Below are 25,751 nucleotides of genomic sequence, written 5' to 3' on the forward strand. Positions count from 1 at the left end.
TAAAAAAAGAAGCTTATACTCCTGTATGTATGGAGTTTGTGCAGCAGCTCACGATTTTCCTTTTGTGGTTCTCCGGAGTGTTATTTGGCATCCTCAAACACCACTGCTTTTATAATTTCTAATTTCTCAGCAAAGTTTTGTCTGGTTCGTTCGTAGTAGTACGACAGGTCAGGATTTGGATGTGCTGGTTCGTCTGTTCCATGTGTTCCTTGGCCACATGTAATGATGTAAGCCAATTTCGACCTCATTCGGAGGAGCTAAACTTTTTATAACCCACGATAGTATTTTTTGTTTCTTATAAAACTATGAGGGATTTAGGCGACAGCTTTTTATGTACCTCAAAAAGGCTAATATCTTTTTATAAGCTGGATTGTTTGCTATTTCTAAATAGGCTACAAACTTAGTTGAGTTGTTTGGATCAATTCTAATTCTTTTAGCAATTAGTAATTTATTATTTTAGTTGATCCAACCATGACCTTAGTGTTGCTAATCGATCGATGAATCTTTTCATGCGTTCAACATTCACCTAGCTAGATATGGATTCTCATTGGTTGCATCAAACCCCCACCTTTCCACAACACATCTCTTTGTGTGACGGGAGGAGCCATACCGGCGCCAACCAAAAAAAATCACCCCATAGCTTTCCCTTGGGCCACCGCATGGGGCTACCATCGTAAAGAGGTGAGCATATGCATCCCCGCACCTCCCCCTCCTCCTCCTTCTCCCCTCCCCTTCCTTCTTCATGCTCACCTGCATGCGCCGCTGGTATGATAGATCTAGTGGTCCATGCTCAAAATATTTGCTTCCTTGGCTCCAAGTGAAGCTCGTTCTCTTGACCCAATGAAGTTTGTCCCTTTGTTGCTTCCCTCTTCCTCTCTCTCATTCTCCCCCAAGCTATGGCTCCACTAAACTTTGGTCGCACCGTCTTCGCATGGTCCACAAGCCTCGTTCGGATCTAGCCTATCGGTCCTTGGATATTGTGCTCCTTGGTCTAGTTGCGGTGGAACTCACAGGCAACTTATGCTTCCCTAGGTCAGCGATGAACGTGCAATGCCTTATCCCGACGTCCTCCACTGCTTGGTCCAATAACCATAGGCTCAGGGGATTGTTTGGTACTGCTCCGTTTCACTAGTAAAGCAGCTTGTTTTGGCTTTGGCTCAAAAAGCAGCTCTATTTGAGCACCGGCGCCAGCGCCCGCGCCGGCCTCAAGCCGAGTACCGGTGGCCACACAACCCTGCCCCGTCCCTCTCCACACCGCCCCGGGGCAAATATGTCCTTGCCCATGCTAGGCCCACACACGTGAGAGGAAGCTGTGAGAAGCTTGAGCTCCTTCCGCGCATAACAGCTCCAGTTACCGGTATTTGCAGGACTTCTTGATTGAAGCAGTTTGATAGGAACGCTTCTGGTTGGTGAAGTGCTAAAACAACTCCTGAAGCATTACCAGAAGCCATACCAAATCACACCTTAGTTTATGAAGGGTGCTTATAAGGGTATGGCGTATGCATATAGATTTATTTATAGGAGTGAGTGGAGCTGTGTAGGTGTATTTAATCCATTTATTTACATGTATGTTTGGGTCTGTGATTGTAAAAATTACCACGCCACAAACAAGGCTAAATATTGATAAATCAAACGCGTATTTTTGAATGACCACCGTCCAAAAGGAAAGGAAGGGGAAAAAAAGAGAAGAAGTCGTACAGAGGAAAAGAATCTATGTGCCAGTTGATAAATCAAACATGGCTAAATATGTGCCAGTTGACATGCTAATTACCAGATCAAAACCAACATTCCCGCTCAAAGGTTCATTGAGCCCACAGAAAAAGAGGCCCACTAGGCCATGGTTAGTATACATCCACGGCACTACACCGTGGGCTGGGTTAGTTAGTTTTTCTCTTTAGGCCCACCAATTCTCTCTTAAAAAAAAAACTTGGGTTGCCGATGGACATTGGTTTGCCTACAATGACTGCACGAATATCAGCTGCTACATTTTTTTATACAGGAAAGAAACATGTATTTAGCTCATAACTAAAATTCATACGGATTGCAAGGTAAGCTAGAGGACATTATGAACCAAAGCATAACTATTTTTGGCTTGCATTGTTCCATTTCCTAGTAGAGAAATAGAAATGGAGGCCGGCCGGCCGGAATGGTATACATTTTGGCTCGGCAGCTGCAGCATGCAAGGGGCAGCGCACTATACATAGCATTCTCCATTTTCTTGTGCCGTGTCTGGCCCAGAGCGTCGGAGCACTTCCGATCCTTCTCTGGAATTTCGCACACGCGAGGAGCATCCATTGTTGTTCCTGTTGCTTGTCGATCGTCGTCCCGATCAATCGCCGGTGACCGGATCGATCGAGAGCTTGATGCCGCATGCCGCCACCGACGCTGCCACCGTCGTCCCCGGACGACCCCGCGGAGCCATCGATGGGGCGGGAGATGGACGACGAGGACCTGGTGGAGGAGCTCCTGGTGACCGTGAACTCGGCGCGCGCCTTTGCGGAGTTCCGGCGCACGCAGCGCAAGGAGTGTGCCAACCTCCTACGCTGGCTGCAGCTCGTCCTCCCGCTCCTGGAGGAGCTCCGCGACGCCGCGCCCCGGCTCACCGACGACGCCTACCGCCGGCTCGCTCTGCTCGGCCGCGCGCTCGCCGCCGCGCGACGCCTGCTCCGGTCGTGCCACGACGGCAGCAAGATCTACCTGGTTCGGTTTCGATCGACGACCCTCCGATCAATCACTGCATGCATGCCTTGCCTGACGCTCCTCTCTCCTTTGATTTCAGGCGCTTGAGAGCGAGACGGTGCTGGCCAAGTTCCGCGACGTGTACGAGAAGATGCACAGCGCCCTGGACGGGATGCCGTACGCCGAGCTCGCCATCTCCGATGAGGTCAAGGAGCAAGTAAGCTGGCATGGGCATGGGCATGGGAATGTGTCATGTGTGTCGATCTCTGCCATTAATTCAGAGTCTTGAATTCCATCCAGGTGGAGCTGATGAACGCGCAGCTGACGAGGTGCAAGAAGCGAACGGACACTCAAGACATGGAGCTGTCAATGGATCTGATGGTGATCCTCCAGAACAAGGAGGAGGAGAGGAACGCCGACAGGGCCATCCTGGAGAGGCTCGCCAAGAAGCTGGAGCTGCAGACGCTGGCGGAGCTGAGGGCAGAGACGATGGCCATAAAGAAGCTCATCAACGACAGGAATAACAACGGCGGCGGGCAGCACGCGGTGGAGGACAGCACCAGGCAGATGGTCGACCTGCTCAACCGCTTCAAGGAGATCGCCGGCGTGGACGAGAAGGACGTCCTGGGCGGCGACGTGTCCATGCCCAAAAGCCTGGACAAGTGCCCCTCCCTGATGATCCCCAACGACTTCCTCTGCCCCATCACGCTGGGGATCATGACGGACCCGGTGATCGTGGCCAGCGGGCAGACGTACGAGCGGCGGAGCATCCAGAAGTGGCTGGACAGCGGGGAGAGGACGTGCCCCAAGTCGCGGCAGCCATTGGCGCACCTGTCCCTGGCACCCAACTACGCGCTCAAGAACCTGATCCTGCAGTGGTGCGACAAGCACATGGTGGAGCTGCAGAAGCGGGAGCCGGAGCCCGCCGCGGAGACGGAGGAGCACAAGGAGGACATCCCGTCGCTGGTGGAAGGCATGTCGTCCATCCACCCCGACGTGCAGCGCAAGGCCGTGAAGAAGATCCGGAGGCTTTCCAAGGAGTGCCCCGAGAACCGGACGCTTATCGCCGACAACGGCGGCATCCCGGCGCTGATCGGCCTGCTGGCCGGCCCCGACAAGAAGGTGCAGGAGAACACGGTGACGTCGCTGCTGAACCTGTCCATCGACGACAAGAACAAGGTCCTCATCGCCAGGGGAGGCGGCATCCCGCTGGTGATCGAGATCCTCCAGAACGGCACCCCGGAGGCACAGGAGAACTCGGCGGCGACGCTCTTCAGCCTGTCCATGCTGGACGAGAACAAGGCGGCGATCGGGAGCCTGGGCGGGCTGGCCCCGCTGGTGGAGCTCCTGCGCAGCAGCGGCACCGCCCGCGGGAAGAAGGACGCCGCCACGGCCATCTTCAACCTGGTGCTCAGCCCGCAGAACAAGGCCCGGGCCACCCAGGCGGGCATCGTGCCGGCGCTGCTCAAGGTCATGGACGACAAGGGGCTCGGCATGGTGGACGAGGCGCTGTCCATCTTCCTGCTTCTGTCGTCCCACGCCACGTGCCGCGCCGAGATCGGGACGACGGCGTTCGTGGAGAAGCTGGTGCGGCTCATCAAGGACGGCAACAGCACGCCCAAGAACAAGGAGTGCGCGCTGTCGGTGCTGCTGGAGCTGGGCACCAACAACAGGGCGCTGCTGGTGCACGGGCTCAGGTTCGGACTCCACGAGGACCTCTCCAAGATCGCCAAGAACGGAACCAGCAGGGCGCAGAGGAAAGCCAACTTGCTCATCCAGCTCGCGCGCAAGCTCTGATCTGACCCATACAAGTACAATGCAACAACGTCTTTCGGTAGGGCATAGAAATTTGAGAAATTTTGGTGTGCTTGTGTATCCATCGGCCATGGCCCAACAGATTTGTCATGTGTTTGCTACAGTACTCGCTAGGATAGAAGAAATGGCTAACTTAATTTTTGTTCTGGGCAAATCTGGGAGTGCCTGCATACCAATGCAATGATGCAACACGTAGTGGTGACAACATATGAAAAAATCAGGGCACGCCGATTCAACGTCCAAATCCAAATAAGTAAACATTGTTTAGATTTTTTTTTCTTAAAAATAAAACACGGCCACGCAGCAAATTAGTTATTTTGTTGGAGCAGGGGCATTTGCAATGGGTGAATTGAATCAATTGGGGGCCAATTTTGTCATTGAATTCAATATTTGATTTGACTGGAATTCGGCTTGCATTGCACTCCCCTGTCCCCTCCATGCTGCGCTGTTCAGAACTCCAGATGCTCCCGCTCCGTCGCCCAGCCTCCCTCGCCGCCCGCCGCCTCCTCCGCGACAACCAGCGCATCAGCGCCCTCGCCCGCGCGGGCGATGTCGCCGCGGCGCGCCGGGTTTTCGACTCCATGCCGCACCGTGACGTCGTCTCCTGGAACGCGCTCATCACCGCGCTCTGGCGCGCCGGCCGCCACCACCTCCCAGCCGCTCGCCGCCTCTTCGACGAGGCCATGCCTTCCCGCGACGTCGTCTCCTGGAACTCAATCATCGCCGGCTGCCTCGCGCACGGGGATTTGGACGCCGCCTCCGCCTACTTCGCCTGCGCCCCGAAGCGCAACGAGGCCACGTGGAACGCCATGCTCGCGGGGCTCCTCCGGCTCGGCCGAGCGGATGACGCCGACAGGCTGTTCGGAGAAATGCCCAAGAGGAACGTGGTGTCGTACACAACCATGGTAGACGGGCTCGCGCGGCGCGGTGAGGTTGCGAGGGCGCGGGAGGTGTTTGACGCAATGCCAGACAGGAATTTGGTGTCGTGGGCGGCCATGATCAGTGGGTATGTTGATAACGGCATGTTTGTCGAGGCGACGGAATTGTTTAAAGCGATGCCCGAGAAGAATGTTGTGGCATGCACTGCGATGATAACTGCATACTGCAAACAGGGGGATGTGGAGAGCGCTAGGAGGCTGTTTGATGGGATTCGTGCCAAGGATGTCATCTCCTGGAATGCCATGATCGCTGGTACGTCCTACATGTTGAATCCTCTTTCCTATGATTTCATTTTGGCTAGATTTTCAAGCTGTAGATGAGGCTGCGCACCCACATTCCTCAACTACTTGTGTCATCGCGTTGCTTCAAATGATAGATAATAAGCTTTGAAGAATGTTTATGTGCAATAAACTTCTTGTGAATTACAGTTTACAAAGTGTACACCTACTAATGCTTGTAATACTCTGAAGTTATAACTTGTCTTGGGGATCTTTAAGTGTATGATTGCCATGTTTTATTTGACCTTAACAACTTTAACTTTTGTGCATTCATGCTTCAGTTTCTTTTTCGTTTATTCAATTAAAAAAAGAAGATATACTTGGTGAATGCAACAGTCACGTTCGACAAACTGTGGAATTTCAAGCTTTTAGCTCATGTTTCATTGTTATTGATTCAGTGATTCAGATAATCCTGTCGATGCGTTTTTTTTTTTTTTTTGTTAAAGAAGGGGATTTATAGTAAACAAGAATAAAATATAAAGTTCATGCATTTATCCCTTTTATTAATTGTGCCGCTGATCATGCAATGATAGAACCCTCACGGTTCACTTCTCCATATTTCTGCAGGATATGTTCACAATGGACACGGGGAAGAAGCCATGAGATTGCATGCTGTAATGTTCAGAGAAGATGTAAAACCAGATCATGCGACTCTTATTGCAGTCCTGACAGCTTGTTCTGCTATTGCTTTGCTCAGACAAGGAAAATCCACACATGCTATTGCCATCAAAGCAATGCTAGAATCTGGCGTCTCTTTTTCTAATGCCTTGATGACAATGTACAGTAAATGCGGTAATGTGGGTGAGTCAGAGTCAGTCTTCATCAATCTCAGAACCAAGGATATTGTTTCTTGGAACACAATAATTGCTGCATATGCACAACATGGTAAATATCAGAAAGTTATAGCCCTGTTCCATGAGATGGAAGTGACTGGACTTATTCCCGATGATATCACCTTCCTTAGTGTGTTATCGGCATGCGGGCATGTTGGCATGGTGGATGCCAGCTTGAAATTGTTTGATCTGATGTCATCTAAATATGCCATATCCCCAAGAGCTGAACACTATGCTTGTATTGTGGATATATTGAGCCGAGCAGGACAATTGGAGAAAGCTTCTAGTTATATAAAAGATATGCCATTAGAAGCTGAGAAAAATGTATGGGGTTCTTTGCTTGGAGCATGTCAGATACATGGTAACGTGCAGCTCGGTGAACTTGCTGCTAAGATGCTTGTTCAGTCAGACTCTGAAAGTTCAGGTCCTTATGTGATTCTTTCGAATATATATGCTGCTGCTGGCATGTGGGGTCAAGTCAATCAAATAAGAGGTCAGATGAAAGAAAGAGGTGTGAAGAAACAACCTGGATACAGTTGGACTGAGATTGCAAATGAAGTTCATATGTTTGTGGGTGGAGATGCATCTCATCCAGAGATGAGAAAGATCATATCTGAGCTGAGAAAAATCAGCTTTCATATGCGAATGGTCACCAATGAAGCTCATATAATGGTAGATCTGGCACAAGAATGTGGTTACTTTTCATAATCTTAAGTGCCATGCCATTTGAAACATCCACTCTACTTAGTATCCTATGAGTTCAAGGATCAATTTTTTTGGAGTACAGGTGTGTTTGGATTCTTTACAGGTTACTGTGCTGCCTAGGTGGGCAAGGGGTTCGCGTGGAATCAGAGTTTGGTTCCGTGGTTAGCATTGCCTTAGTGCCTGTGCTTTCCAGATTTTCCTTGCTAACAAGAGTGAGCCAATGCTGCTCACCGTCGTGGGCAAGGTTATGCTTGCCTGGCAAAGCTAGCTGTAGAACTAAACTTGCCCTAAACTCGGCAAAATGGAATTCCAACAATCCAGCATGTCCTTTAATCAGACAAGTTTAGTGGCTATTGTAATGATGACACTGGATTCTTTGCGATAAAAGAAAAGGACTCAAGTTTGAAAACTTGATGGTTGGAGCTGCAAATTAGAAGGAGCAGTTCTTAAAGGTAATAATTGTATTTGTTTGTGTTGTCCTCGGAACTTCTAGTGTTTTAGACAAAATCTAGATCCAACTTACTTTAGGCATATTTTCAGGTTTCACAGCAACATCCAGGAAAACTGCAAATTACCTAAAGGAAAGTGATACGGTTCTTCAGACAGTGTTGTACTGGTCCTCCACAGACCTTTGTAGTTTTCCTTAAACCTCGTAATGAAATACCTTTTGCGGTTTTACTTAGGCCTATTTGGATGGTGGGGGATTCCACTGTTAGATCACAGACACACATAATTAACTTGTAAATATGCTCTTTGGAGAACCTTGACACAAGTTCTTTCAATCTCGTCATTAACTGTATTAATCAACGTATTTCTCAGAAAGATAAGGTAATTTGGGCATACTGTAATCTGGGAACATGGGCTGCTTAATTGCATATAGCAGGCCAAGATTTTATATAGAGATTAAAAAATGCAGAAACTTATAAAACCATAAAAGGCTATGACACTTTCTTATTTCATTCTCTGTATTTTTACATGTATGTTCCATTCTTTGTAGTCTAAATCCATGGCATGAAGTAAAAGGGAAAAAGGTTACCCCACACAGTCGTCATTGTAAATCTTTGCCATTCCAGCTGTCCTGTGTGCTCAGTGGATCTGAACAATCAAAATCGAAACTATACTGCTTTCAATTCACAATACTATATTACAATTTAAGAGTTTCTTTTCTTCATTATTTCACCAAATTTTCTGAGAATTGTCTTCTTTTTCTGCTTTCCAGGGTTTTTGATGTCGTCTGGTTGAGTAGATCTTTCGACATCAGAATACACATCATCTGCTGCCACAGAATTTTCTTTCACCTTGCTTCCCTTGGCATCACGAGGTGATGCTGTTGCTGATGTTTTGGTCGATTCGGAACTGAACATAGCATCAATCATATCCTTCAATTCTTTAATGCTACTCTGTGCCGCTGCCTCACTGATCTTGAGGGATTCATATTCTTGCTTGATACTCTGCAAGATACTTTCTTTCTCAAATATCTGTTCATTAAGGCGAGAGTTCTCCACTCTGGCAATCTCCAGTGATTCCCTTGCTACGTTAGCTTCGCCCACCGCGTGCTTAAGCATCTCCCTCAGCCGAGAATTCTCATCTCTGACCACCCTCTGTGATTCAATCAGCTTATCATTCTCTTCCTTTCCTTTACTTAGGTCCTCCTCAAACAGCTTGATGCAATCAACGAGGCCCCTCTCTTTTTCTTTTGACGCCGCTGCCAATTCATCTGACTCAACTTTTAGTCGCTCTGCCTCTTCCAGTGCCAACTGCAGCTTGCCCTCTGTGCTTTCTAGCGAGGCCTTCAAGCTCTCCACTTCGACCCTTGCATTATTCAACTCAGCTTGCACCAATGAAAGCTTCGCTTTTGTTTCTCTGGCCTCTGTAGTTTGTTCATTCAAGGCTATGGCCAAGTCATCCATGGCCTTCTTGCACTTCTCCTCAGATTCCACAGCTAACTTGAGCTCACGCTGTAGCGACCATGTCTCAACCGCTCCAGGGTCGGCAAAGGAGAATGACATCATACCCCTTCTCCTGAAATTCTTCAACGGCTGCCTACCCGGATTAGAGCTGTTGGTGCTGTCTCGTAGCGAAGCTATCTCAATCTTGGCCTCCTCAAGAGATACCTTGGTCTGCTCAAGCTGCTCTGTTTGGGCCTCCAAAGACAGCAGCATCTTCTTCTCTGAATCTCTTGCTGCCTCCAGTTCGCCTTCCAGGTGCTGTAACCTGTCTGCAAGGTCCGACTGCTCTTCGCCTCCATTGCTCTTCAATTTATTGTTCCTACTATTCTTGTTCGTCGTCCTGAGCTCTTGCATCTCATCTAGGGCACGTGCCTTCTCCTCTCTCTCCTTCCGCAGCTCCTCCTGCAGTCTGCTCAACTGTTCCTGCACGTCTGATTCCTCCATGAAACCTTGGTTGGGGACTCTGCTGCCATTGAAGGATGACCTGAGGCTGACAACGTCAACAGAAGCACCACTCATGTGAGTTCATGGATTGGTGACAGGAATCGATACAAGAAAGGGAAAAGCAACACAGTGAAATGAATCAGCAGAGATCCAATGCTCAGTGAAGATCGGCTAGTGACAAACATGATCGCATAATCTGATGAATGCATAAGAAAAAGTAGGGAAACTAGTATCGAGTGCGTGCGTATCTACCTGGACTTGAAAGAAAACATATTCTCCAACCTAGAACCCTGGAGGATGCAGCAGCCAGACTCAGAATCAACCAACCATACCACTCGCGGTGGGCCTATGAAGCCGCAACTTTTATGTGATGATCCGGTGGCGAGCCGGAAAGTTGGTTCACGCGCATAGGAGACCAGTAGGTTGTATGTTGGAGCGAGGAATTTTCTCTTTTGGTGTCGTCAGAGGAAAGGGGAAGACGAAGACGAAGCCAAGTCTTATTGGTGAAGGATTGTGGCGTGGGTCGGAACTGAAACGGTCGATCTCTCAGCCCCTCAGGAGAGGAGCCGGCTTGAAGATGGAGGGGTCAGGTGGATACGAGTCGGCGATGGTCAAGACGTGTGGTTTCTTTAGATTTTTTTCTTCCTCTTTTGGTGCCGGTCACCGAAAGGTCCTCTGACCTTGACGTCCTACGCTTTGCTGGGCCCAGCAGTCAGCCTGTGAGACTCTTTTTTTCTTTTAAAAATAAATAGAGGAGCCGGTGCGGTGAGACTATTGCTTGACTCGCCTTACGCGGTTCAGGATGGCAACAATGACACCTCCAGCTCTACTAGGTAAATGAATCCTCCGTTCTATGCGGCTCGTCATGTCTTTCCCCTTTCTCGGCCCTTCCGGGCACAATCAAGAATTGATTTGTATTTTTCCTTGCCAAGGAAAAGGAATTGTTTGTTTTGGTAGTTCGTTAGTAGCGTGCACGTATTGGCCATATGGAATTGACATTCCTGGAAAAAGGAAACGCTGGAGGAATGATTTGCACGTACTATGTGTTTTATGTGCACATTTGATACCTGACAATTTGGCCGGCTTTGCTCCCCTTTTAACACTTAACGTTTTTGCAAGATAATATGTGTAGATAAGGATGCGCTGGCCCAAATCAATTGTTGGCAGCTGTGGAGGGTGATTAAGCTTGCGTGTACGCAAATGACGTTTAAAGCCCTCATTCAGTTTGCACATTTGTCATGAACCCCTCACTGGCATAAAAAGAGGCAAATTTTAACGCTCCGGTCTCTCCATCTTCCACCACTTGCCGCTGGTTTCACCATGTTGAGTTGAGATCACTGGCCTGCAGCTCCTGCGAAGGAACCGAGCAGTTTTAGCGTGAAGGATTGTCGTTATCAGCAGGAGGCAAGCAGGCAATCATGCATGCCGTCTCAGTCGCTGCGAGGGGCGAGCATGGACAACGCATTCTTGTTACTGTGGCTCATTTTCGTGCAAAAACCGTAGCGACGAACCGTGAGTCCGTGACTTTTTGTCTAACACTCGGCCCAGGTGCCATGCGGCCCACATGTGAGCGACATACTGACATTGCATACGTACATCATAGGATCCTGTCGCGTGCAAACCCGGCTGGTGCTTCGTCCCACTCCCGCTTTTTCTTCTACCTCTTTTATTTGTCTTCCGGTCGAACTCTGGTTCGAAGGGCCGAGAACGACGGGAGCTCCGTTATATGCTAAGTGTTTGAGCGTGCGCTCTGTGTAGCTTTAGAGTGTCTAAAGCTACAAAGGATGAATCGATGTACGTGAACTGAGAGATCTAACTGTTGGGAGAGAGCGCATCCCATTTTATAGATGAAGAGGATGGTCTTACAAGAGAGAGTGTGTGTGTATGTATGCTAAGTCTTGCTGCCCACGCCGTCGGGTACAAGATGATTGTAGGCGCCCATAACACTGTTAATGTCAGATACATGTGGGATGTTGCGTCGTCTTCTTCTAGTATGACAGACGTCGGTGTCTATCATACTGTTGATGCCCAGAGGTACGTAGGGGGTTTTACCATGTTCGTCCGGTATGGTAAATGCCAGCGCCCGCAACACTGCTGATGCCCAGAGGCATGTGGTGGGAGCCTTACCATGTTTGTCTGGTAAGGGAGTCGATGGCGCCCACAACACTGTAGAGAAAATGTCGGCGCCCACAACACTGCTTGGGTTCTAATATGCCATGAAGATTGCAAGGTGCTGTCTTGCAGATGTACAGGGTACGGTCCTCTGTATTGCTGTTGACTTTGAGCGTCCTGCTTTACTTGCTCCGTCCGTTTCCTGGTCCTTACCAAGCGGGCATCCCCGGTCGGTTGGTCCTAATCGGCTCCGACTGTGCCAGTTGGAGAGGAGTTGTAAGCAGAGGTTCGGTGTATCCTCGGTCGGAGATGCGGGTCGAAGTCAAAAGCGGTGTTTGGCCAGGCCTTCTGGTCGGAGAGGCGGACCGGAGCTGGAAGCGAGCACTGTTCCTCTTTGGCCAGGCCTTCCGTTGGAGAGGCGGGCCGGAGTCGAAAGCGAGTGTTTGTTCTGCCTAGCGAGGCCTTCCGGTCGGAGATTGGATCGCCCTTCTAGCCTGTCGTTTAGGTATTTGGGCCGGCCCAGGAGTTGCGCGTCGTTCGCAATGTTGTCTGCTGGGCCGAACCTTTGATGAGAAGTCGGTCCATAAGGGACCCCGAGTTTATAAACCCAACACTACTCTCACCGTCCTAAAATATGTGCACATCTCGTATTTTAAGAAGTTAACTAATTCTAAGTTTAGCTAGATTTATAAAAAATATTATTGATATTTGTATCTCCAAATAGGTTTATTATGAAAATATATAGTATGATTAATCTAATAATGTTTATTTGATGATATCATAAATATTAATATTTATATATATATATTTGTTTAAAGTTAAGGTTCGTTGACTTCTAGGAAGGGATATAAAATGTGCACTTATTTTACGACATACACGACATCTTTCCCTCGACCCTCTCCCTTTCACACGTCGTATAATAAGTGAGACAGCTGATCTCATCTAGGGATGAAAACGGACGGAAGCGAGCGGAAAAACTCCTCTTCCATTTATGTTTCTATATTTTTAGCGGAAACAGGATTGGGTTTGAAAAAAAAACAGAATTAAAAATGGATGGGGATATATAGAAATACGGAAACAAGCAAATACGGACGGAGAGCCAGAAAAATAAGTTAGAATAACATGATCAAATATTCTTGAGTATACATGAACAAAGTCACAAAATAATATACATGTACGAATTATCGGTCCAATATTCACTAGTATACCATGTGTTAACATGCATAATTTATGATTAGTAGGTTTATGAACATATCAATTTCTAGACATATCTCACGTATATTGAAAATGGGATGAAAAACGAAATAAATACGGGTTAATTCTAGATAAAACGGGATCTCGCGGAAACGGACGAAAAAAAAACATTTTCCGTTTCCGTAAATACGAAAACGGGATCCCACAAATACAAAAAAAAATGGACGGAAGAAAGTAGAAAACGGAACGGGTCGGAACATTATTTTTTCCATCCGTTTTCAACCTTAATCTCACCTCATTGCGCACGCTCTGATCGGGGAATGGCTACTTCACTCCACCATGGCAGCAACATCGGTATCCATGAGAAAAATATGTTCGGCCCTTGCAGAAATGCAGTGCAGATTCTTTTGAAATCAAGTCAATTATTTTTTTAACAAAAATCCTCCACAAGTTTTCCAATTGGCAATAGCACAGAATATGGGAATATATCAATTCAAAATTCATGAACGAGATTAAAAAGAACAAAAGACTAAGGAGTTGTCTGGCTTTCACAGCAGCAGCGGCTGGTTGCGTATGGCACAAAACACTGTAATACCAGTTAAAATCGGGAAAAAAATTCTATGCATACTGTATCCACTGCTGCGCCATGCATACGTGGCGTGGATGCCTGACACGTGTCGGACTTAAACGATCCAAAGCTAGCCAAGGAGTGGTCCTCTGCCAAAAATAGGTTTGGCCCCAGCCAAGCTCGTTCACTCGGCCACGCCCATCTGCCGCATGTCCACATGCACGTATACATGGCGCAAATATGGATACAGTTTTCATAGAATTTCTTTCGGAAAATCGACAGCTACATGGCTGTCTGAGCAAGCACGAACAGCTTGTGTTGCAACTTGCAACAGGGTATAATGGTGGCCTTAGCGGTCACCAGTTTACCACAACGCACAATGGCGACCTAATTGTTCAGAAACGTGCAAAACGATTAGCTGCAGTGAACGTAAAATTATCACTCGCCGATAAATGAAACCATCAGCATAACGTCACATCTGAGTGTCACGACCACTAGCCGAGGTCGACAGACCATGTTCTCCTAATCCTCTCCCAGATATCTTCGGCTGGAAAGCCTACAGACCAGCATAAAAGCTCAATAGTGCAATGATACATCCCAATCCATCTCCCATGCCATACCCATGATTACAATTATTTGTATCTCCAGCTGCGATCCATCTCTTCCCAAGATCAAAAGGGACATGATTGTAATCACACACAGCTAAACAACAACCCACAGCCCTAGCCATCACTAGGATATTGGTGGATACACATCCAACATGCATAACCATTCAATCATAGACTCATACTAGTTCATAAGAGTTGGCGGCAATCCATGTACTAGTTAACAGCGGGCTTAGGTTATTCTCTCCCACACACTAACAGTAACAGGGTTCCAGTTGCAAGGTGAAATGATACATGGGGGACCACAATATAGCAATATAACAAAACGAAAGGTAAGCAGACCCGATGATAAAAGGACACACGAAAATGGTCCTTGTACAAGCATCACGACTACCCCAAGGGTTAAGACTTAAGAGACAGAGATGGCAGTCACTTGGATGGTCTGGCTACTACTCATCGTCAGGCTTGCTTGCATCCCTCATTTCATCACTGCCATCCTCCTGATATGTACAGCATGATAAGCATTACTTACTAACAATAGAACTCCAAGTGTTCTGAATTGTTGTCAGCTATCCTCATATGATGATGAGGTTAGCATTACTGACAATAGAGAAGAATCCCAAGTGTACCACACACTAAAAAAAGTGTAAGGTTTACTGATGTACCTGCATGTCAGAAGTCCACAAGGTGAGGTTGTCACGAAGAAGCTGCATGATAAGGGTGCTATCCTTGTAGGACTCTTCCCCAAGAGTATCCAGCTCCGAAATAGCTTCATCGAAGGCCTGGAACCAAGTAGGGATATGATATGATCATATGATGGATTGCATAAAACAGCATGTGCTACCTATATTGGCTAATTAGCAATTACTTGCACCAAAGCTTTAAGTACAGAATGGTAATCTCTATATCAGAGAAGAAGGGTTTTACAAGCATCTAAGAATTCAGTTCAGTGCCACAAACTCTGATGCAAGACAAGTTTAAGAAAGGCCTCATCTCATCGCAGCATGGGACTACCAAAAGAGCAAACCCCCCCCCCCCCCCCCCCCCCCCCCCCCCCCCCCCCACCCCCCCCACTGAGATGGGCAAGCTGATCGCGCCCAACAAACAGGCCCCATTGCTTTGGGAGATTCCTGATTAAAGATATAGCAAGTTGCGGTGGATCCCTAAAGGCAGCATGGCTGCCCTCCATGTTGATGCTAGGCAGCACATGCAATGAGTTCATACATGCCAGTAGCAAGCATGTGGGGGACTACACTGTGCAAGATACTTAGGGGGTGTTTGGTTTGGGCTGCTACACTTTAGCCCATTTAGTCACTTTTTACCCAAACACATGGACTAAATAGGACTAAAAGGGGAGCTAAAGTTTAGTCACCAAGGGAGAGCTAAACTAGACTAAAAGTCAGGCTGCCTCACCTTTTAGTCACTTTGTAGCCAAACACCATGACTAAAAGAAACTAAAAGGCCTCTTTTTGTCTCTTTTAGTCCAACAAACCAATCAGGGTGACTAAAGTTTAGCAGCTGGTTTAGCTGGCTAAAATTTAGCGGCTTCAGTCCAATCGGGGCCTCAGTAACAAACTAACAATCACATCTTGGAAGCATCCGGCAATTTGGGCCGGCATGGACGCATCGGATACGCAGCTACTACCACAGGGTGCAGGTGCAGTGGGCAGTGACCAAGGTGATTGGGGGCGCGGAAGAGTCAACACACGCCACCCAAACCAAAGGTGACTGTAAACCAAGAACAAACATTTTTACGGATGCAAAAGCGTTGAACAGTGCTAAAAAGGAGGTGAACCGGGCTAAATCAATCATCCACATGCACAGAATGAAATCCCAGCTTGTCCTGCAAATCTTGGGGGTTTAGCTTAGCAGTTAGAGTGTGGAGCAAGCAAACCAAACTAGCGAGTTGAGATCTACACCTACGCGCGTTTGTTGAAGAAATTAAAGTGAGGTGAGGAAGAACCTGCTTGGCGAGGGAGCAGGCGCGGTCGGGCGAGTTGAGGATCTCGTAGTAGAAGACGGAGAAGTTGAGGGCGAGCCCGAGCCTGATGGGGTGCGTGGGCGGCAGCTCCTTGACGGCGATGTCCTGTAATTTAGGCAGGGTTTAGGAGAGGAGACAAGAGATCCAATGAATCCACAACCATCTATGCATAATAACTGGTAGGTAGCAACCGCTACGGAGAAGAGAAGAGAAGACAACAGGGAAAGGGAGATCCAATCCAATGAAGTGAACTAGCACGACCCACCTGCGCGGCCTGGTATGCGGCGAGCGTGGAGTCGGCGGCGTCTTTACGCTCAGCACCGGTCTTGAACTCGGCGAGGTAGCGGTGATAATCCCCCTTCATCTTAAGGTAGAAGACCTTAGCATCAACGGCCGCCGCGGCGGGGACGAGGCGGTCGTCGAGGAGGCGGAGGATGCCCGCGCAGATCCCGGAGAGCTCGGCCTCGACGCGGGCGCGGTAGCCTCTGGCGGCGGCGGCGTGTCCCGCGGCGCCCCGCGTCTCCTCCTTGTGCTCGATGGAGGAGACGATGCGCCAGGACGCCCTGCGCGCGCCGATGACGTTCTTGTAGGCGACGGAGAGCAGGTTGCGCTCCTCGACGGTGAGCTCGGAGGACGCGGCGGCCGCCACGACCTTCTCCATGAAGTCGACCATCTCCTCGTACCGCTCCGCCTGCTCCGCTAGCTTCGCCATGTAGACCATCTCCTCCCGGGTGCCGGCGGCGGCGGCCATGGGTGCGGGGTGTGTGTGTGGCTCGGGCGGGTTGGGGAGTGGGTGGGTGGAGATGGGAACGGGAGAGGGAGGGAGAGGGGGGGAAGGAGAGCGGCTGCGGTTTTGTTTGTTTTAAAACGAAGGATGATGGGATGGAAACGCGAAACGGAGGCGACGACGGCGAGGGGCTTTGAATTGTTCTCCCTCCAGTCCCCTCTTCGCCTTTTGCCTTTTCTGGAGCACAACAAAACACAAACGTTGCTGGCTTTGCTGCGTTGGAGATAAGAACGAACGAGCCAGCAAGAGGACAGAGGAGAGAGAGAGCGGAGGAGCTAGAGCTTGGCGTAGCGCCTTGTGTTTGTGTTGTCGATTGGTCATAGGCCCGGGCGCCCGGCCCCCTGGTTGCTGCGGCTGCGATGTTGGGCCAGGCCGCTCCGCGTCGGCCCAAACGAAACGCTCCCTTGTATTTTTCACTTCCATTGGGCCTCTATCCCGTTTCGTCCTGATTGGACCGGAGCGGGCTAGATTACCATCCCAACAGGCCAGGCCGATTTGAGCAGCCGCAACCTTACCTGCCTTTGCCTAGTGCTCAAAAACAAAAACAAAAAAAAACTGCCTTTGCCTGACCCATCCATGGGCTAGGCTGGCTACCTGTGGGCGGTTTCCGCACCCCGTCGTCCACGCCCGTGCCGTGAGCACGTGAGGTGCACGGCACATGGCTTCGTGCGCCCCCAGGAACAGCGAGCAGGATCCTGTGCGGGCCTGTGGTTGCCTGCCTTGTTGGCCACAGCGCATTCATCGACGACCAATCCTCCACCGCAGGCCCAGCTACCCTGCCCCATGTTTGCTTCACCCTCCTGCTGTTTCTCTCGCGTTCAGGGCCCGGGGTCTACTACCGGGTCATGTGAACTGATAAGCCTTCTTTCCCACTACTCTTCTTAAGAGTACTCCCGTAACAAAAAAGAAAAAAAAACTCCCGTAAAGGCAAGAAACCACGTCTACTGTCATATTGCCAAATTCCGCCAAGTACACAAATGGAACCCAACCATACATGTCCCCCAATTATATCTTCTAAATCATCCACACTAACAATCCATCCTTCTCCCCCAAAAGGGGATTTTAGTAAATAACCAAATATAACACCGGGGCTAAGGGTCAAATTGGTAATTTTTCTTACATCCCCCGGGGGCTAGGTTAGAAACCATATTTTCAACGGATAGTCGTTTTCAAATATTTTTTTTATCGAATAGCATGTCTTTCTCTCTACACTATCTACGTATCACATTTCTTTATATCTTGGTTCCTGTATCAATATTTTTTTTTCTCGAATACGTATGAGATTTGCGTATCATTGCATTTAAAAAGAATAGAGTATATGTTACAAGAATAGCCGGCTCAGACCATGTTCGCTTCGCTGAAAAGACAAGTTAAAAGTTACTGTTCGTTGATTTGTTGTTAGAGAAAAATAATGTTCCATCGTTGAAAAAGTATAGCTGAAAATACAAGCGAACAGGGCTGCCTCGGAAGCACCTTGCATTCCGTTCCTTCCACACCTACCAAGAAACAAACGCAAATAGTGAGTCGAGGCCCTTTTGATGGTGGCCATCAGCAAGCTTACGTATTTTGCGCCACCAGCTGATTGTGGATTGGGTTCCTTGCAGGAGCTAGAAGCCAAGCACTTGCAAGACGAAGTGCCTGAGTTCCCGAGTGAACGGACATGAAGCGATGGTGTGGTCGATTGTTTCAGGGGCTTGATCACAGAGATAGAAGCGGTCTCTTGCCTCCAGGCAATGGCGAGCTCGCCGATCCGCCGTCCAGTGCCTGCGTCGCAGAGCCAACCAAAGGAAGATCTTGACTCTGCGCGGCGCCCAACTCTTCCACATGAACCGGTGACCATGGAAATTGACCGCGCTAGATTATATTGGAGCATGATGTATGCTGACTTGGTTGAGTAAGCGCCATCAGGTGACCAGCGCCATACGAGCCTGTCCGGCTGATCAATGAGATTTATCTGTTCCAGGATGGTCCATAGTTCCAAGTACTCCTCAATAGCTGTCTGCGAAAGGCCTCCGGCGATTGCGTGTACCCATTGCCTGTTGGTCAGAGCCTCCTGAACTGATTGCTGCTGCCTGGTGTGGCTTGGTACTAGCTGGTACAGACATGGCGCAAGACGACTGATGCAGTTTCCATGAACCCATCGGTCTTCCCAGAATAGGGCCAATCGTCCATCTCCGACAGCGGTATATGTGGAGGCCCGGAAGAATGGCTGTACCTCAGGGGCTGTCTTGATCGGCAGCTCGCTCCACGCCCTGTCTTGGTCCGTCTTTTGCAACCACAGCCATCGGGGTCTGTAGCGCGAAACCTTGGAGCTTTAGGTCGCTGATGCCAAGGCTGCCCAATTGTGTTGGTTTGCAAACTGTTGGCCAGGCCACCATACATCTCCCCCTAACCGAAGCATCACTACCTATCCACAGAAACTTCTGGCAAAATGGCATCAATCGCCCTGTTTGTTTGAGCTTGTTTGGCTGATAAGCCATAGTTGAAAGTACTGTTGGCTGATTTGGTGTGAGAGAAAAATACTGTTCATTGACTGAAAAAGTACGGCTTATAAGCCAAACAAGCCCAAACGAACATGGTGTATCTCCTTCCTAGCCCATGCTAGAAGATTTTCTGCCATCATGGCATATATTGGGACAGCGCGCAAAACTGACTTGATCCACACGAGTCGCCCACTTCTTGCCATGAACGATCATGACAGGGGGGCAGCTTGCTTGCCACTGCCTCGACTACCGATTGGAGTTGTTCCGTATCAATATAGTTTCTCATCTAGAGAGCATTTCCTCCTCCTCATCTCTCTCTCTCTCTCAATTTTCCGCATCACCATTTTGCTTAGTTGCCACCATAATTAATAAACACAGAAGTTACCCTATGTTATAAGTTTGGAGTGCCCTAACTCTAACAAACTTCAGTACAAAATAGATATAGATTTCTATAAATTCTTGTAAAAGACAGACATCTTCTAATTTTCTTGCACATTTGTGGCATCTAAGTCCGTCAAACAATAACCTAAAGTAACCAATAAAAGTCTACCCTCTTTGTTTTAAAATAATAACTACACATCTCCCTTCTCAGTAAGTTAATTTTTTAAGTTTTACTATATATATATAAATATTATCAACATTTATATCTTTAGATAGAATTATTGAAAGTATATTGAATGGCCAATATAATGATAATATATCATAATTATTAATATTTCTATATATATTTAGTTAAACTTAAAGTCAGATGAATAAACTGTTGGATATATTATGGGCTTGACCCGTATAATATTTAATAAATCAAATAAAACTCTATGGTACGTAACATTAAGTGTTGTATGGTTTAATACCATACGAGATTTTGACTGAACGTTGACTCAGCTTATATGGTTGGAAATTATTCATCTTAATTGAGAAGCTGAGAAAAGGACATACGCGTGCCACAAGCGCGCGCGCCGCCGCCTCTGCCACCGGCCGGGCGTGGGCCGAGGCAGGCGGGCGGCGAGCGAGCGGGCGGGCTTGACCAGTCTTTTGCCACTTAAATCTACGTAATCACAGGAGTTTCTCTCCTTGATAGTGGAGGCGAATTGATTGCACCAGTTACCGTCCCTTCCGCTTTCCGTCTCCTGAGATTCTCCGTTGCCTTTCTTCCTTCTCGTCGCAGCCATATATCGGCAGTCCTTTCCCCTTCTGCATCCACTCCCGAGAGAAACCACATCTCAGCAACTCTCTGGCTTCCCCGTCCCGTACCTCTACGCGCACGGAGTAGCGGGAGAGCAGGTGCCTCCGGAACCCTCATCCGCCTGAGAACCTTGCATAGGGTGAGCGACGATTAGGTTTCTAGGGAGCGATCCGCGACTGCTCGTCCACGTACGTCTTCTTCCTAGTGGTGATCGCTCTCGGAACCCGTCTTCTTCCCGGTGATTGCTTGCGGAACAGCGAGACATCTTCTTCCTGGTGAATGTTCGTGGGACTGCACTATGAACATCTTCCTGCATCGACTGCGGTCTACGACTTCAAGCAACGCACTATGTCGACTAGTGTGAATGGAGCCTCCGATGCCCTCGGCATGGGACCCTCCGCTGAGTACATTCTTATCTCTATAATTACCGCACTTTGCATTTTTACTGTATCGATCTGTATGTCATATTTGCATGCTGTAACGTTCATTAGAGATATACACATGCACATATATGCCGTCACGAACCTGCAGATATTATATTTCTGGATTAAATTAACCATGAAAATGTCTAAATCTCTAACAATTTAATAACCTATTGTTAGACAATTTTATGTTATTGGTTTTGTTGCTGCTTTGAAGCCAAATAATTTTGACGGCAAAAATTTTATGATATGGCGTGCCAAGATGGTATTGTGGTTGACTGTGATGAACTGCTATCACGCCGCGCAGGAGAAGCCTGAATAGTTTACTCCTGAGGAGGAGCAAAAGTTCTTAGCTGCCGATAACCTGTTTCGAGACGCCGTGATTAGTGCACTTCATCCTAAGTATGAGAAAAACTACATATCTTACACATCAGGCAAAGAGTTATGTGATACACTTGAGGCAAAGTTTGAAGTTTCTGATGCTGGTAGTGAGTTGTACCTTATGGAGCAGATGTATGACTACAAAATGGTTGAAAACCGTTCTGTAGTCGAACAGGCTCATGAGATACAGGCGCTAGCAAAGGAACTAGAATGTTTCCCATGTTTGTTGTCCGACAAGTTTGTGGTCGGCGGTATAATCGCTAAGCTGCCACCTTCTTAGAGGGATTTTGCTACTTCTCTAAAACACAAGAGACAAGAGTTTAGCGAGGCTGAACTTATTGGATCTCTTGATGTTGAGGAGAGGGCGAGAGCAAAGGACAACCGTAGAAAAGGAGTTGAGTCTTTCGCTGCCAATATGGTGCAGAAGAAAAACTCATTTGCATCTCATAATAAAAAGAAGAAGAGCATGTAAGAGAACAACAATGCAAAGCCTAAGCAGACTGCTCAGTTTAAGAAGGAAAATAACAAGAAAGGTGGAGGTTGCGTTGTTTGCGGTAGTGATGAGCATTGGGCAAGTGCGTGCCCAGACCGCAAATATAAGTAAGAAAAGAAATCAGCAAACATAGTGATTAGCGAGACTGGAGGAGAAACATCTTGGTATGGTAATTCTTTACCTTTTGTTCTTTTAGTTTGTCTTTCACCTGAGTGGTGGATGGACAGTGGTGCTAATATTCGTATGTGTGCTGATGTTTCTTTGTTTACTTCCTATCAGCCCGTAGGACTGGAGCCTTGCTGATTGGAAACAATTTATATGCGTGTGTTCTTAGTGCTGGTATGGTCGTTCTGAAGTTTACTTTGGAAAAGACGGTGCTATTAAAGAACGTGCAGCATGTCCCCTCCGTCAAGAAGAATCTTGTTAGCGGTTCTCAGATGTGTCGCGATGGCTTTAAAATTATGCTTGAGTCCAATAAGTGTGTTGTGTCGAGACATGGAACATTTGTTAGAAAATATTATGATTGAGGATGCTTGTTTCGTTTATCTTTGCTTGATGATGTGTGTAATAAAGTATTGAACAATGTTAATGTTTCGGATGAGTCAAATATATGGCATTCACGATTTAGTCACATTAATTTTGGCTATCCCGCGTGGCTTGCAAATCTGAATTTAATCATAAAATTTAACTTAGTCAAAGATTCTAAGTGTCAAGTGTGTGTGCAATCGAAGCAACCACGCAAGCCTCATAAGGCTGCTGAGACGAGGAGCTTGACACCATTAGAACTCGTTTATTCTGATTTATGCGAAATGAATGGCGAATTGACTAAAAGCGGTAGACGACACTTCATAATATTTATAGATGATTGTACTAGATTTTGCTACGTGTATTTATTGAAAACTAAAGATAAAGCATTGCATTATTTTAAAGTCTATAAAGCTGAGGTAGAAAATTAACTTGAGAAGAAAATCAAGCGTTTGTGGTCCGATCGCGGGGGAGAATATTTGTCAAATGAATTTTCTGAGTTTTTGCACGGTGCATGAAATTATTCATGAGAAGACGCTACCATACTCACCCCAGTTCAATGGGATTGCAGAGAGAAAGAACCACACTCTAACTAATTTGGTTAATGCCATGTTAGAGACTATGGAACTATCTAAGGAATGGTGAGGTGAGGCTATATTGACAACATGTCATGTCCTGAATAGAGTGCCCACAAAGAACAAAGAAATTACACCATTCAAGGAATGGGAGAAAAAGAGATTAAATCTCTCTTACCTGTGAACTTAGGGTTGTTTGGCAAAGGTAAATATGCCAATAAACAAAAAGCGAAAGCTTGGACCAAAGACTGTAGATTGTGTTTTTCTTGGTTATGCTATTTACAGCGTGGGTTATAGATTTTTAATTATAAATTCTAGTGTTTCTGAGATGGCTATTGATACAATCATGGAATCTAGAGATGCTATATTTTTTGAGAATGAGTTTCCCATAAAAATGCACCTAGCACGACTGGTCATGAATTTATAATTTTCCATGAGCATAAAAATTTTACTCCGATAGAACAAACTGAGAAACCCTATATGCAAAATCCTGAGGAGGATGACACTATAGTCACTAGAAAAAGTAAGAGACAGAGGACTGTAAAGTCTTTTAGTGATGACTATATTGTGTACCTTGTAGATGACACACCAATGATCATTGAAGAGGCATAGTCCTCTCCTGATGCTGACTTATGGAAGGAAGTAGTACAGAGTGAGATGGATTCTATTATGTCTAATGAAACTTGGGAAAAAGTTGATCGTCCCTATGGGTGCAAGCCTATAGGGTGCAAATGGGTGTTCAAGAAAAAGTTTAGGCCTGATGGTACTATCGAGAGGTACAAGGCAAGGCTTATGGCCAAGGGTTATACTCAAAAGAAATGTGAAGATTTCTTTGATACTTATTCACCGGTTGCCCGATTGACCACAATTTGAGTTTTGCTTTCCCTAGCAGCCTCTTATGGTCTCATCGTTCATCAAATGGACGTTAAGATAACTTTCCTAAATGGAGAGTTAGAGGAGGAGATCTATATGGATCAGCCGGATGGGTTTGTAGCAAATAGTCAAGAAGGCAAGGTGTGTAAATTATTAAAGTCATTATATGGCCTAAAACAAGCTACTAAGCAGTGGCATGAAAAGTTCGATAGAACTTTAACATCTGCTGGCTTTGTTGTGAATGAAGCTGACAAATGTGTGTACTATCGGTATGGTGGGGGTGACGGAGTTATTCTATGCTTATATGTTGATGACATACTGATCTTTGGATCCAGCCTCAAAGTGATTGATGAGGTGAAGGAATTTTTATCTAATAATTTTGAGATGAAAGATTTGGGAGAGGCTGATGTTATTCTTAATATCAAGCTTCTAAGAGAAGGTGATGGTGGGGTAACTCTATTACAATCCCACTATGTGGAAAAGGTGCTGAGTCGCTTTGGGTTTAGTGACTGTGCACCTGCTCCTACACCTTATGACCCTAGTGTGCTATTGAGGAAAAATCAGAAAATAGCAAGGGATCAGTTGAGATATTCCCAGATCATTAGTTCGCTCATGTATTTTGCTAGTGCAACAAGGCCTGACATCTCATTTGCTGTGTGCAAGCTGAGCCGGTTTGTGTTAAACCCGGGAGATGATCACTGGCGTGCTCTTGAGAGAGTGATGCGCTATCTAAAAGGCACCATGAGCTATGGTATTCGTTATACCGGATATTCGAAAGTGCTGGAAGGCTATTGTAATGTCAACTAAATCTCTGATGCTGATGAGCTTTATGTCACAAGTGGATATGTGTTTTCGCTTGGAGGTGGTGCTGTTTCCTGAAAGTCTTGCAAGCAGACTATCTTAACGAAGTCTACAATAGAAGCAGAACTCACAGCATTAGACACTGCTGGCTCTGAGGCCGAATGGCTTCATGATCTCCTTATGGATTTACCAGTTGTTGAAAAACCCATACCAGCTATTTTTATGAACTGTGATAACCAGACTATGATTACGAAGGTTAACAGTTCTAAGGATAACATAAAGTCCACAAGGCATGTTAAGAGACGACTAAAATCTGTCAAAAAATTTAGAAACTCTGGAGTAATAGCATTGGACTATGTTCACACGTCTAACAATCTGACAGATCAGTTCACTAAGGGTCTGTCACGCAATATGATAGAAAGTGCATCGAGAGAGATGTGTTTGAGACCCACTTGAAATTTGCTATAGTGGTAACCTGTTCTATGTGATCGGAGATCTCGTAAAGTAGGATGGTGAAACAAGCTAGTAGTAAATTGTGAGTAAAGATCCTTAGTAAGACTCATTTTTTATGCATATTTTCTTTCTGTAAGGCTGGTTGTTTTTTATCTTGATGTGTTTCAAGTGGCTTGCTAAAGCAAAGATGTTGTCCTACTGAACATCTTTTGAGGAGCACACCTATATGAGTTAGACTGCTGGTCATAGTCTATGAGATTTGGGTGATCTCTAAATACTCATGAAAGGCACTGGAGTATGACTTATATGCTTCAAATAGAGGGGATGTATTTTACAGCCAAGTATCAGCTAAGGACTTTAGTGACATTCACCTCACACAAAACTGTCAATTCAAGGCTTAGTCCATTGTTCAGTTGTGACTGAGTGAAACTATTGCTCTAGATGGATGTTCAACTTAACAGTCTCCATCAAAACATTGATATATAAAAGAAATGTGGTTCTGAGACTATTTTGTTACAAACCCTAGAGTTTGGTGGAGATTGTTGAATATATTATGGGTTTGGCCCGTATAATATTTAATAAATCAAATAAAACTCTATAGTATGTAACATTAAGCGTTGTATTGTTTTATACCATACGGAATTTTGACTGAACGTTGACTCAACTTATATGG

General features: G+C 46.7%; 4 protein-coding genes across 4 annotated transcripts; 2 read left to right on the forward strand and 2 right to left on the reverse strand.

Moving 5' to 3' along the window:
- Positions 1-2,209: 2,209 nt before the first annotated feature.
- On the forward strand, positions 2,210-4,631 carry LOC136472628 (U-box domain-containing protein 15-like). The gene is made up of 3 exons (XM_066470337.1): positions 2,210-2,700; positions 2,780-2,896; positions 2,980-4,631. The coding sequence occupies exons 1-3, from the start codon at positions 2,371-2,373 to the stop codon at positions 4,474-4,476; spliced, it is 1,944 nt and encodes a 647-aa protein (XP_066326434.1). The 5' UTR covers positions 2,210-2,370; the 3' UTR covers positions 4,477-4,631.
- A 297-nt stretch (positions 4,632-4,928) lies between these two features.
- On the forward strand, positions 4,929-8,032 carry LOC136476718 (pentatricopeptide repeat-containing protein At4g02750-like). The gene is made up of 3 exons (XM_066474653.1): positions 4,929-5,685; positions 6,279-7,701; positions 7,790-8,032. Exons 1-2 carry the CDS (start codon positions 4,932-4,934, stop codon positions 7,250-7,252), a joined length of 1,728 nt encoding a protein of 575 aa, XP_066330750.1. The 5' UTR covers positions 4,929-4,931; the 3' UTR covers positions 7,253-7,701; positions 7,790-8,032.
- Positions 8,033-8,212: 180 nt separating this feature from the next.
- LOC136476719 (putative WEB family protein At1g65010, chloroplastic) lies at positions 8,213-10,844 on the reverse strand. The gene is made up of 2 exons (XM_066474654.1): positions 9,895-10,844; positions 8,213-9,688 (listed from the first exon to the last, which is right to left on the reverse strand). The coding sequence occupies exons 1-2, from the start codon at positions 9,912-9,914 to the stop codon at positions 8,401-8,403; spliced, it is 1,308 nt and encodes a 435-aa protein (XP_066330751.1). The 5' UTR covers positions 9,915-10,844; the 3' UTR covers positions 8,213-8,400.
- A 3,451-nt stretch (positions 10,845-14,295) lies between these two features.
- On the reverse strand, positions 14,296-17,060 carry LOC136476720 (14-3-3-like protein GF14-A). Its single transcript, XM_066474655.1, has 4 exons — positions 16,368-17,060; positions 16,085-16,207; positions 14,787-14,903; positions 14,296-14,621 (listed from the first exon to the last, which is right to left on the reverse strand). Exons 1-4 carry the CDS (start codon positions 16,851-16,853, stop codon positions 14,571-14,573), a joined length of 777 nt encoding a protein of 258 aa, XP_066330752.1. The 5' UTR covers positions 16,854-17,060; the 3' UTR covers positions 14,296-14,570.
- Between the last annotated feature and the right edge of the window lie 8,691 nt (positions 17,061-25,751).

The sequence above is a fragment of the Miscanthus floridulus genome, chromosome 8 (assembly GCF_019320115.1).
Source record: "Miscanthus floridulus cultivar M001 chromosome 8, ASM1932011v1, whole genome shotgun sequence".
Lineage (NCBI taxonomy): Eukaryota > Viridiplantae > Streptophyta > Magnoliopsida > Poales > Poaceae > Miscanthus > Miscanthus floridulus.

Bases quoted from the DNA above. Each gene is read 5' to 3' on its own strand.
- LOC136472628 (XM_066470337.1), top strand. From the start codon at position 2,371: ATGCCGCCACCGACGCTGCCACCGTCGTCCCCGGACGACCCCGCGGAG. The intron at 2,701-2,779 runs GTTCGGTTTCGA...CTTTGATTTCAG, and splicing joins ACGGCAGCAAGATCTACCTG to GCGCTTGAGAGCGAGACGGT. The intron at 2,897-2,979 runs GTAAGCTGGCAT...AATTCCATCCAG, and splicing joins CCGATGAGGTCAAGGAGCAA to GTGGAGCTGATGAACGCGCA.
- LOC136476720 (XM_066474655.1), bottom strand. From the start codon at position 16,853: ATGGCCGCCGCCGCCGGCACCCGGGAGGAGATGGTCTACATGGCGAAG. The intron at 14,904-16,084 runs GTTCTTCCTCAC...ACTTGGTTCCAG, and splicing joins CCTGCTCCCTCGCCAAGCAG to GCCTTCGATGAAGCTATTTC. The intron at 14,622-14,786 runs GTACATCAGTAA...TGTACATATCAG, and splicing joins TGTGGACTTCTGACATGCAG to GAGGATGGCAGTGATGAAAT.
- LOC136476719 (XM_066474654.1), bottom strand. From the start codon at position 9,914: ATGTTTTCTTTCAAGTCCAG. The intron at 9,689-9,894 runs GTAGATACGCAC...TGACGTTGTCAG, and splicing joins ATGTTTTCTTTCAAGTCCAG to CCTCAGGTCATCCTTCAATG.
- LOC136476718 (XM_066474653.1), top strand. From the start codon at position 4,932: ATGCTGCGCTGTTCAGAACTCCAGATGCTCCCGCTCCGTCGCCCAGCC. The intron at 5,686-6,278 runs GTACGTCCTACA...ATATTTCTGCAG, and splicing joins CTGGAATGCCATGATCGCTG to GATATGTTCACAATGGACAC.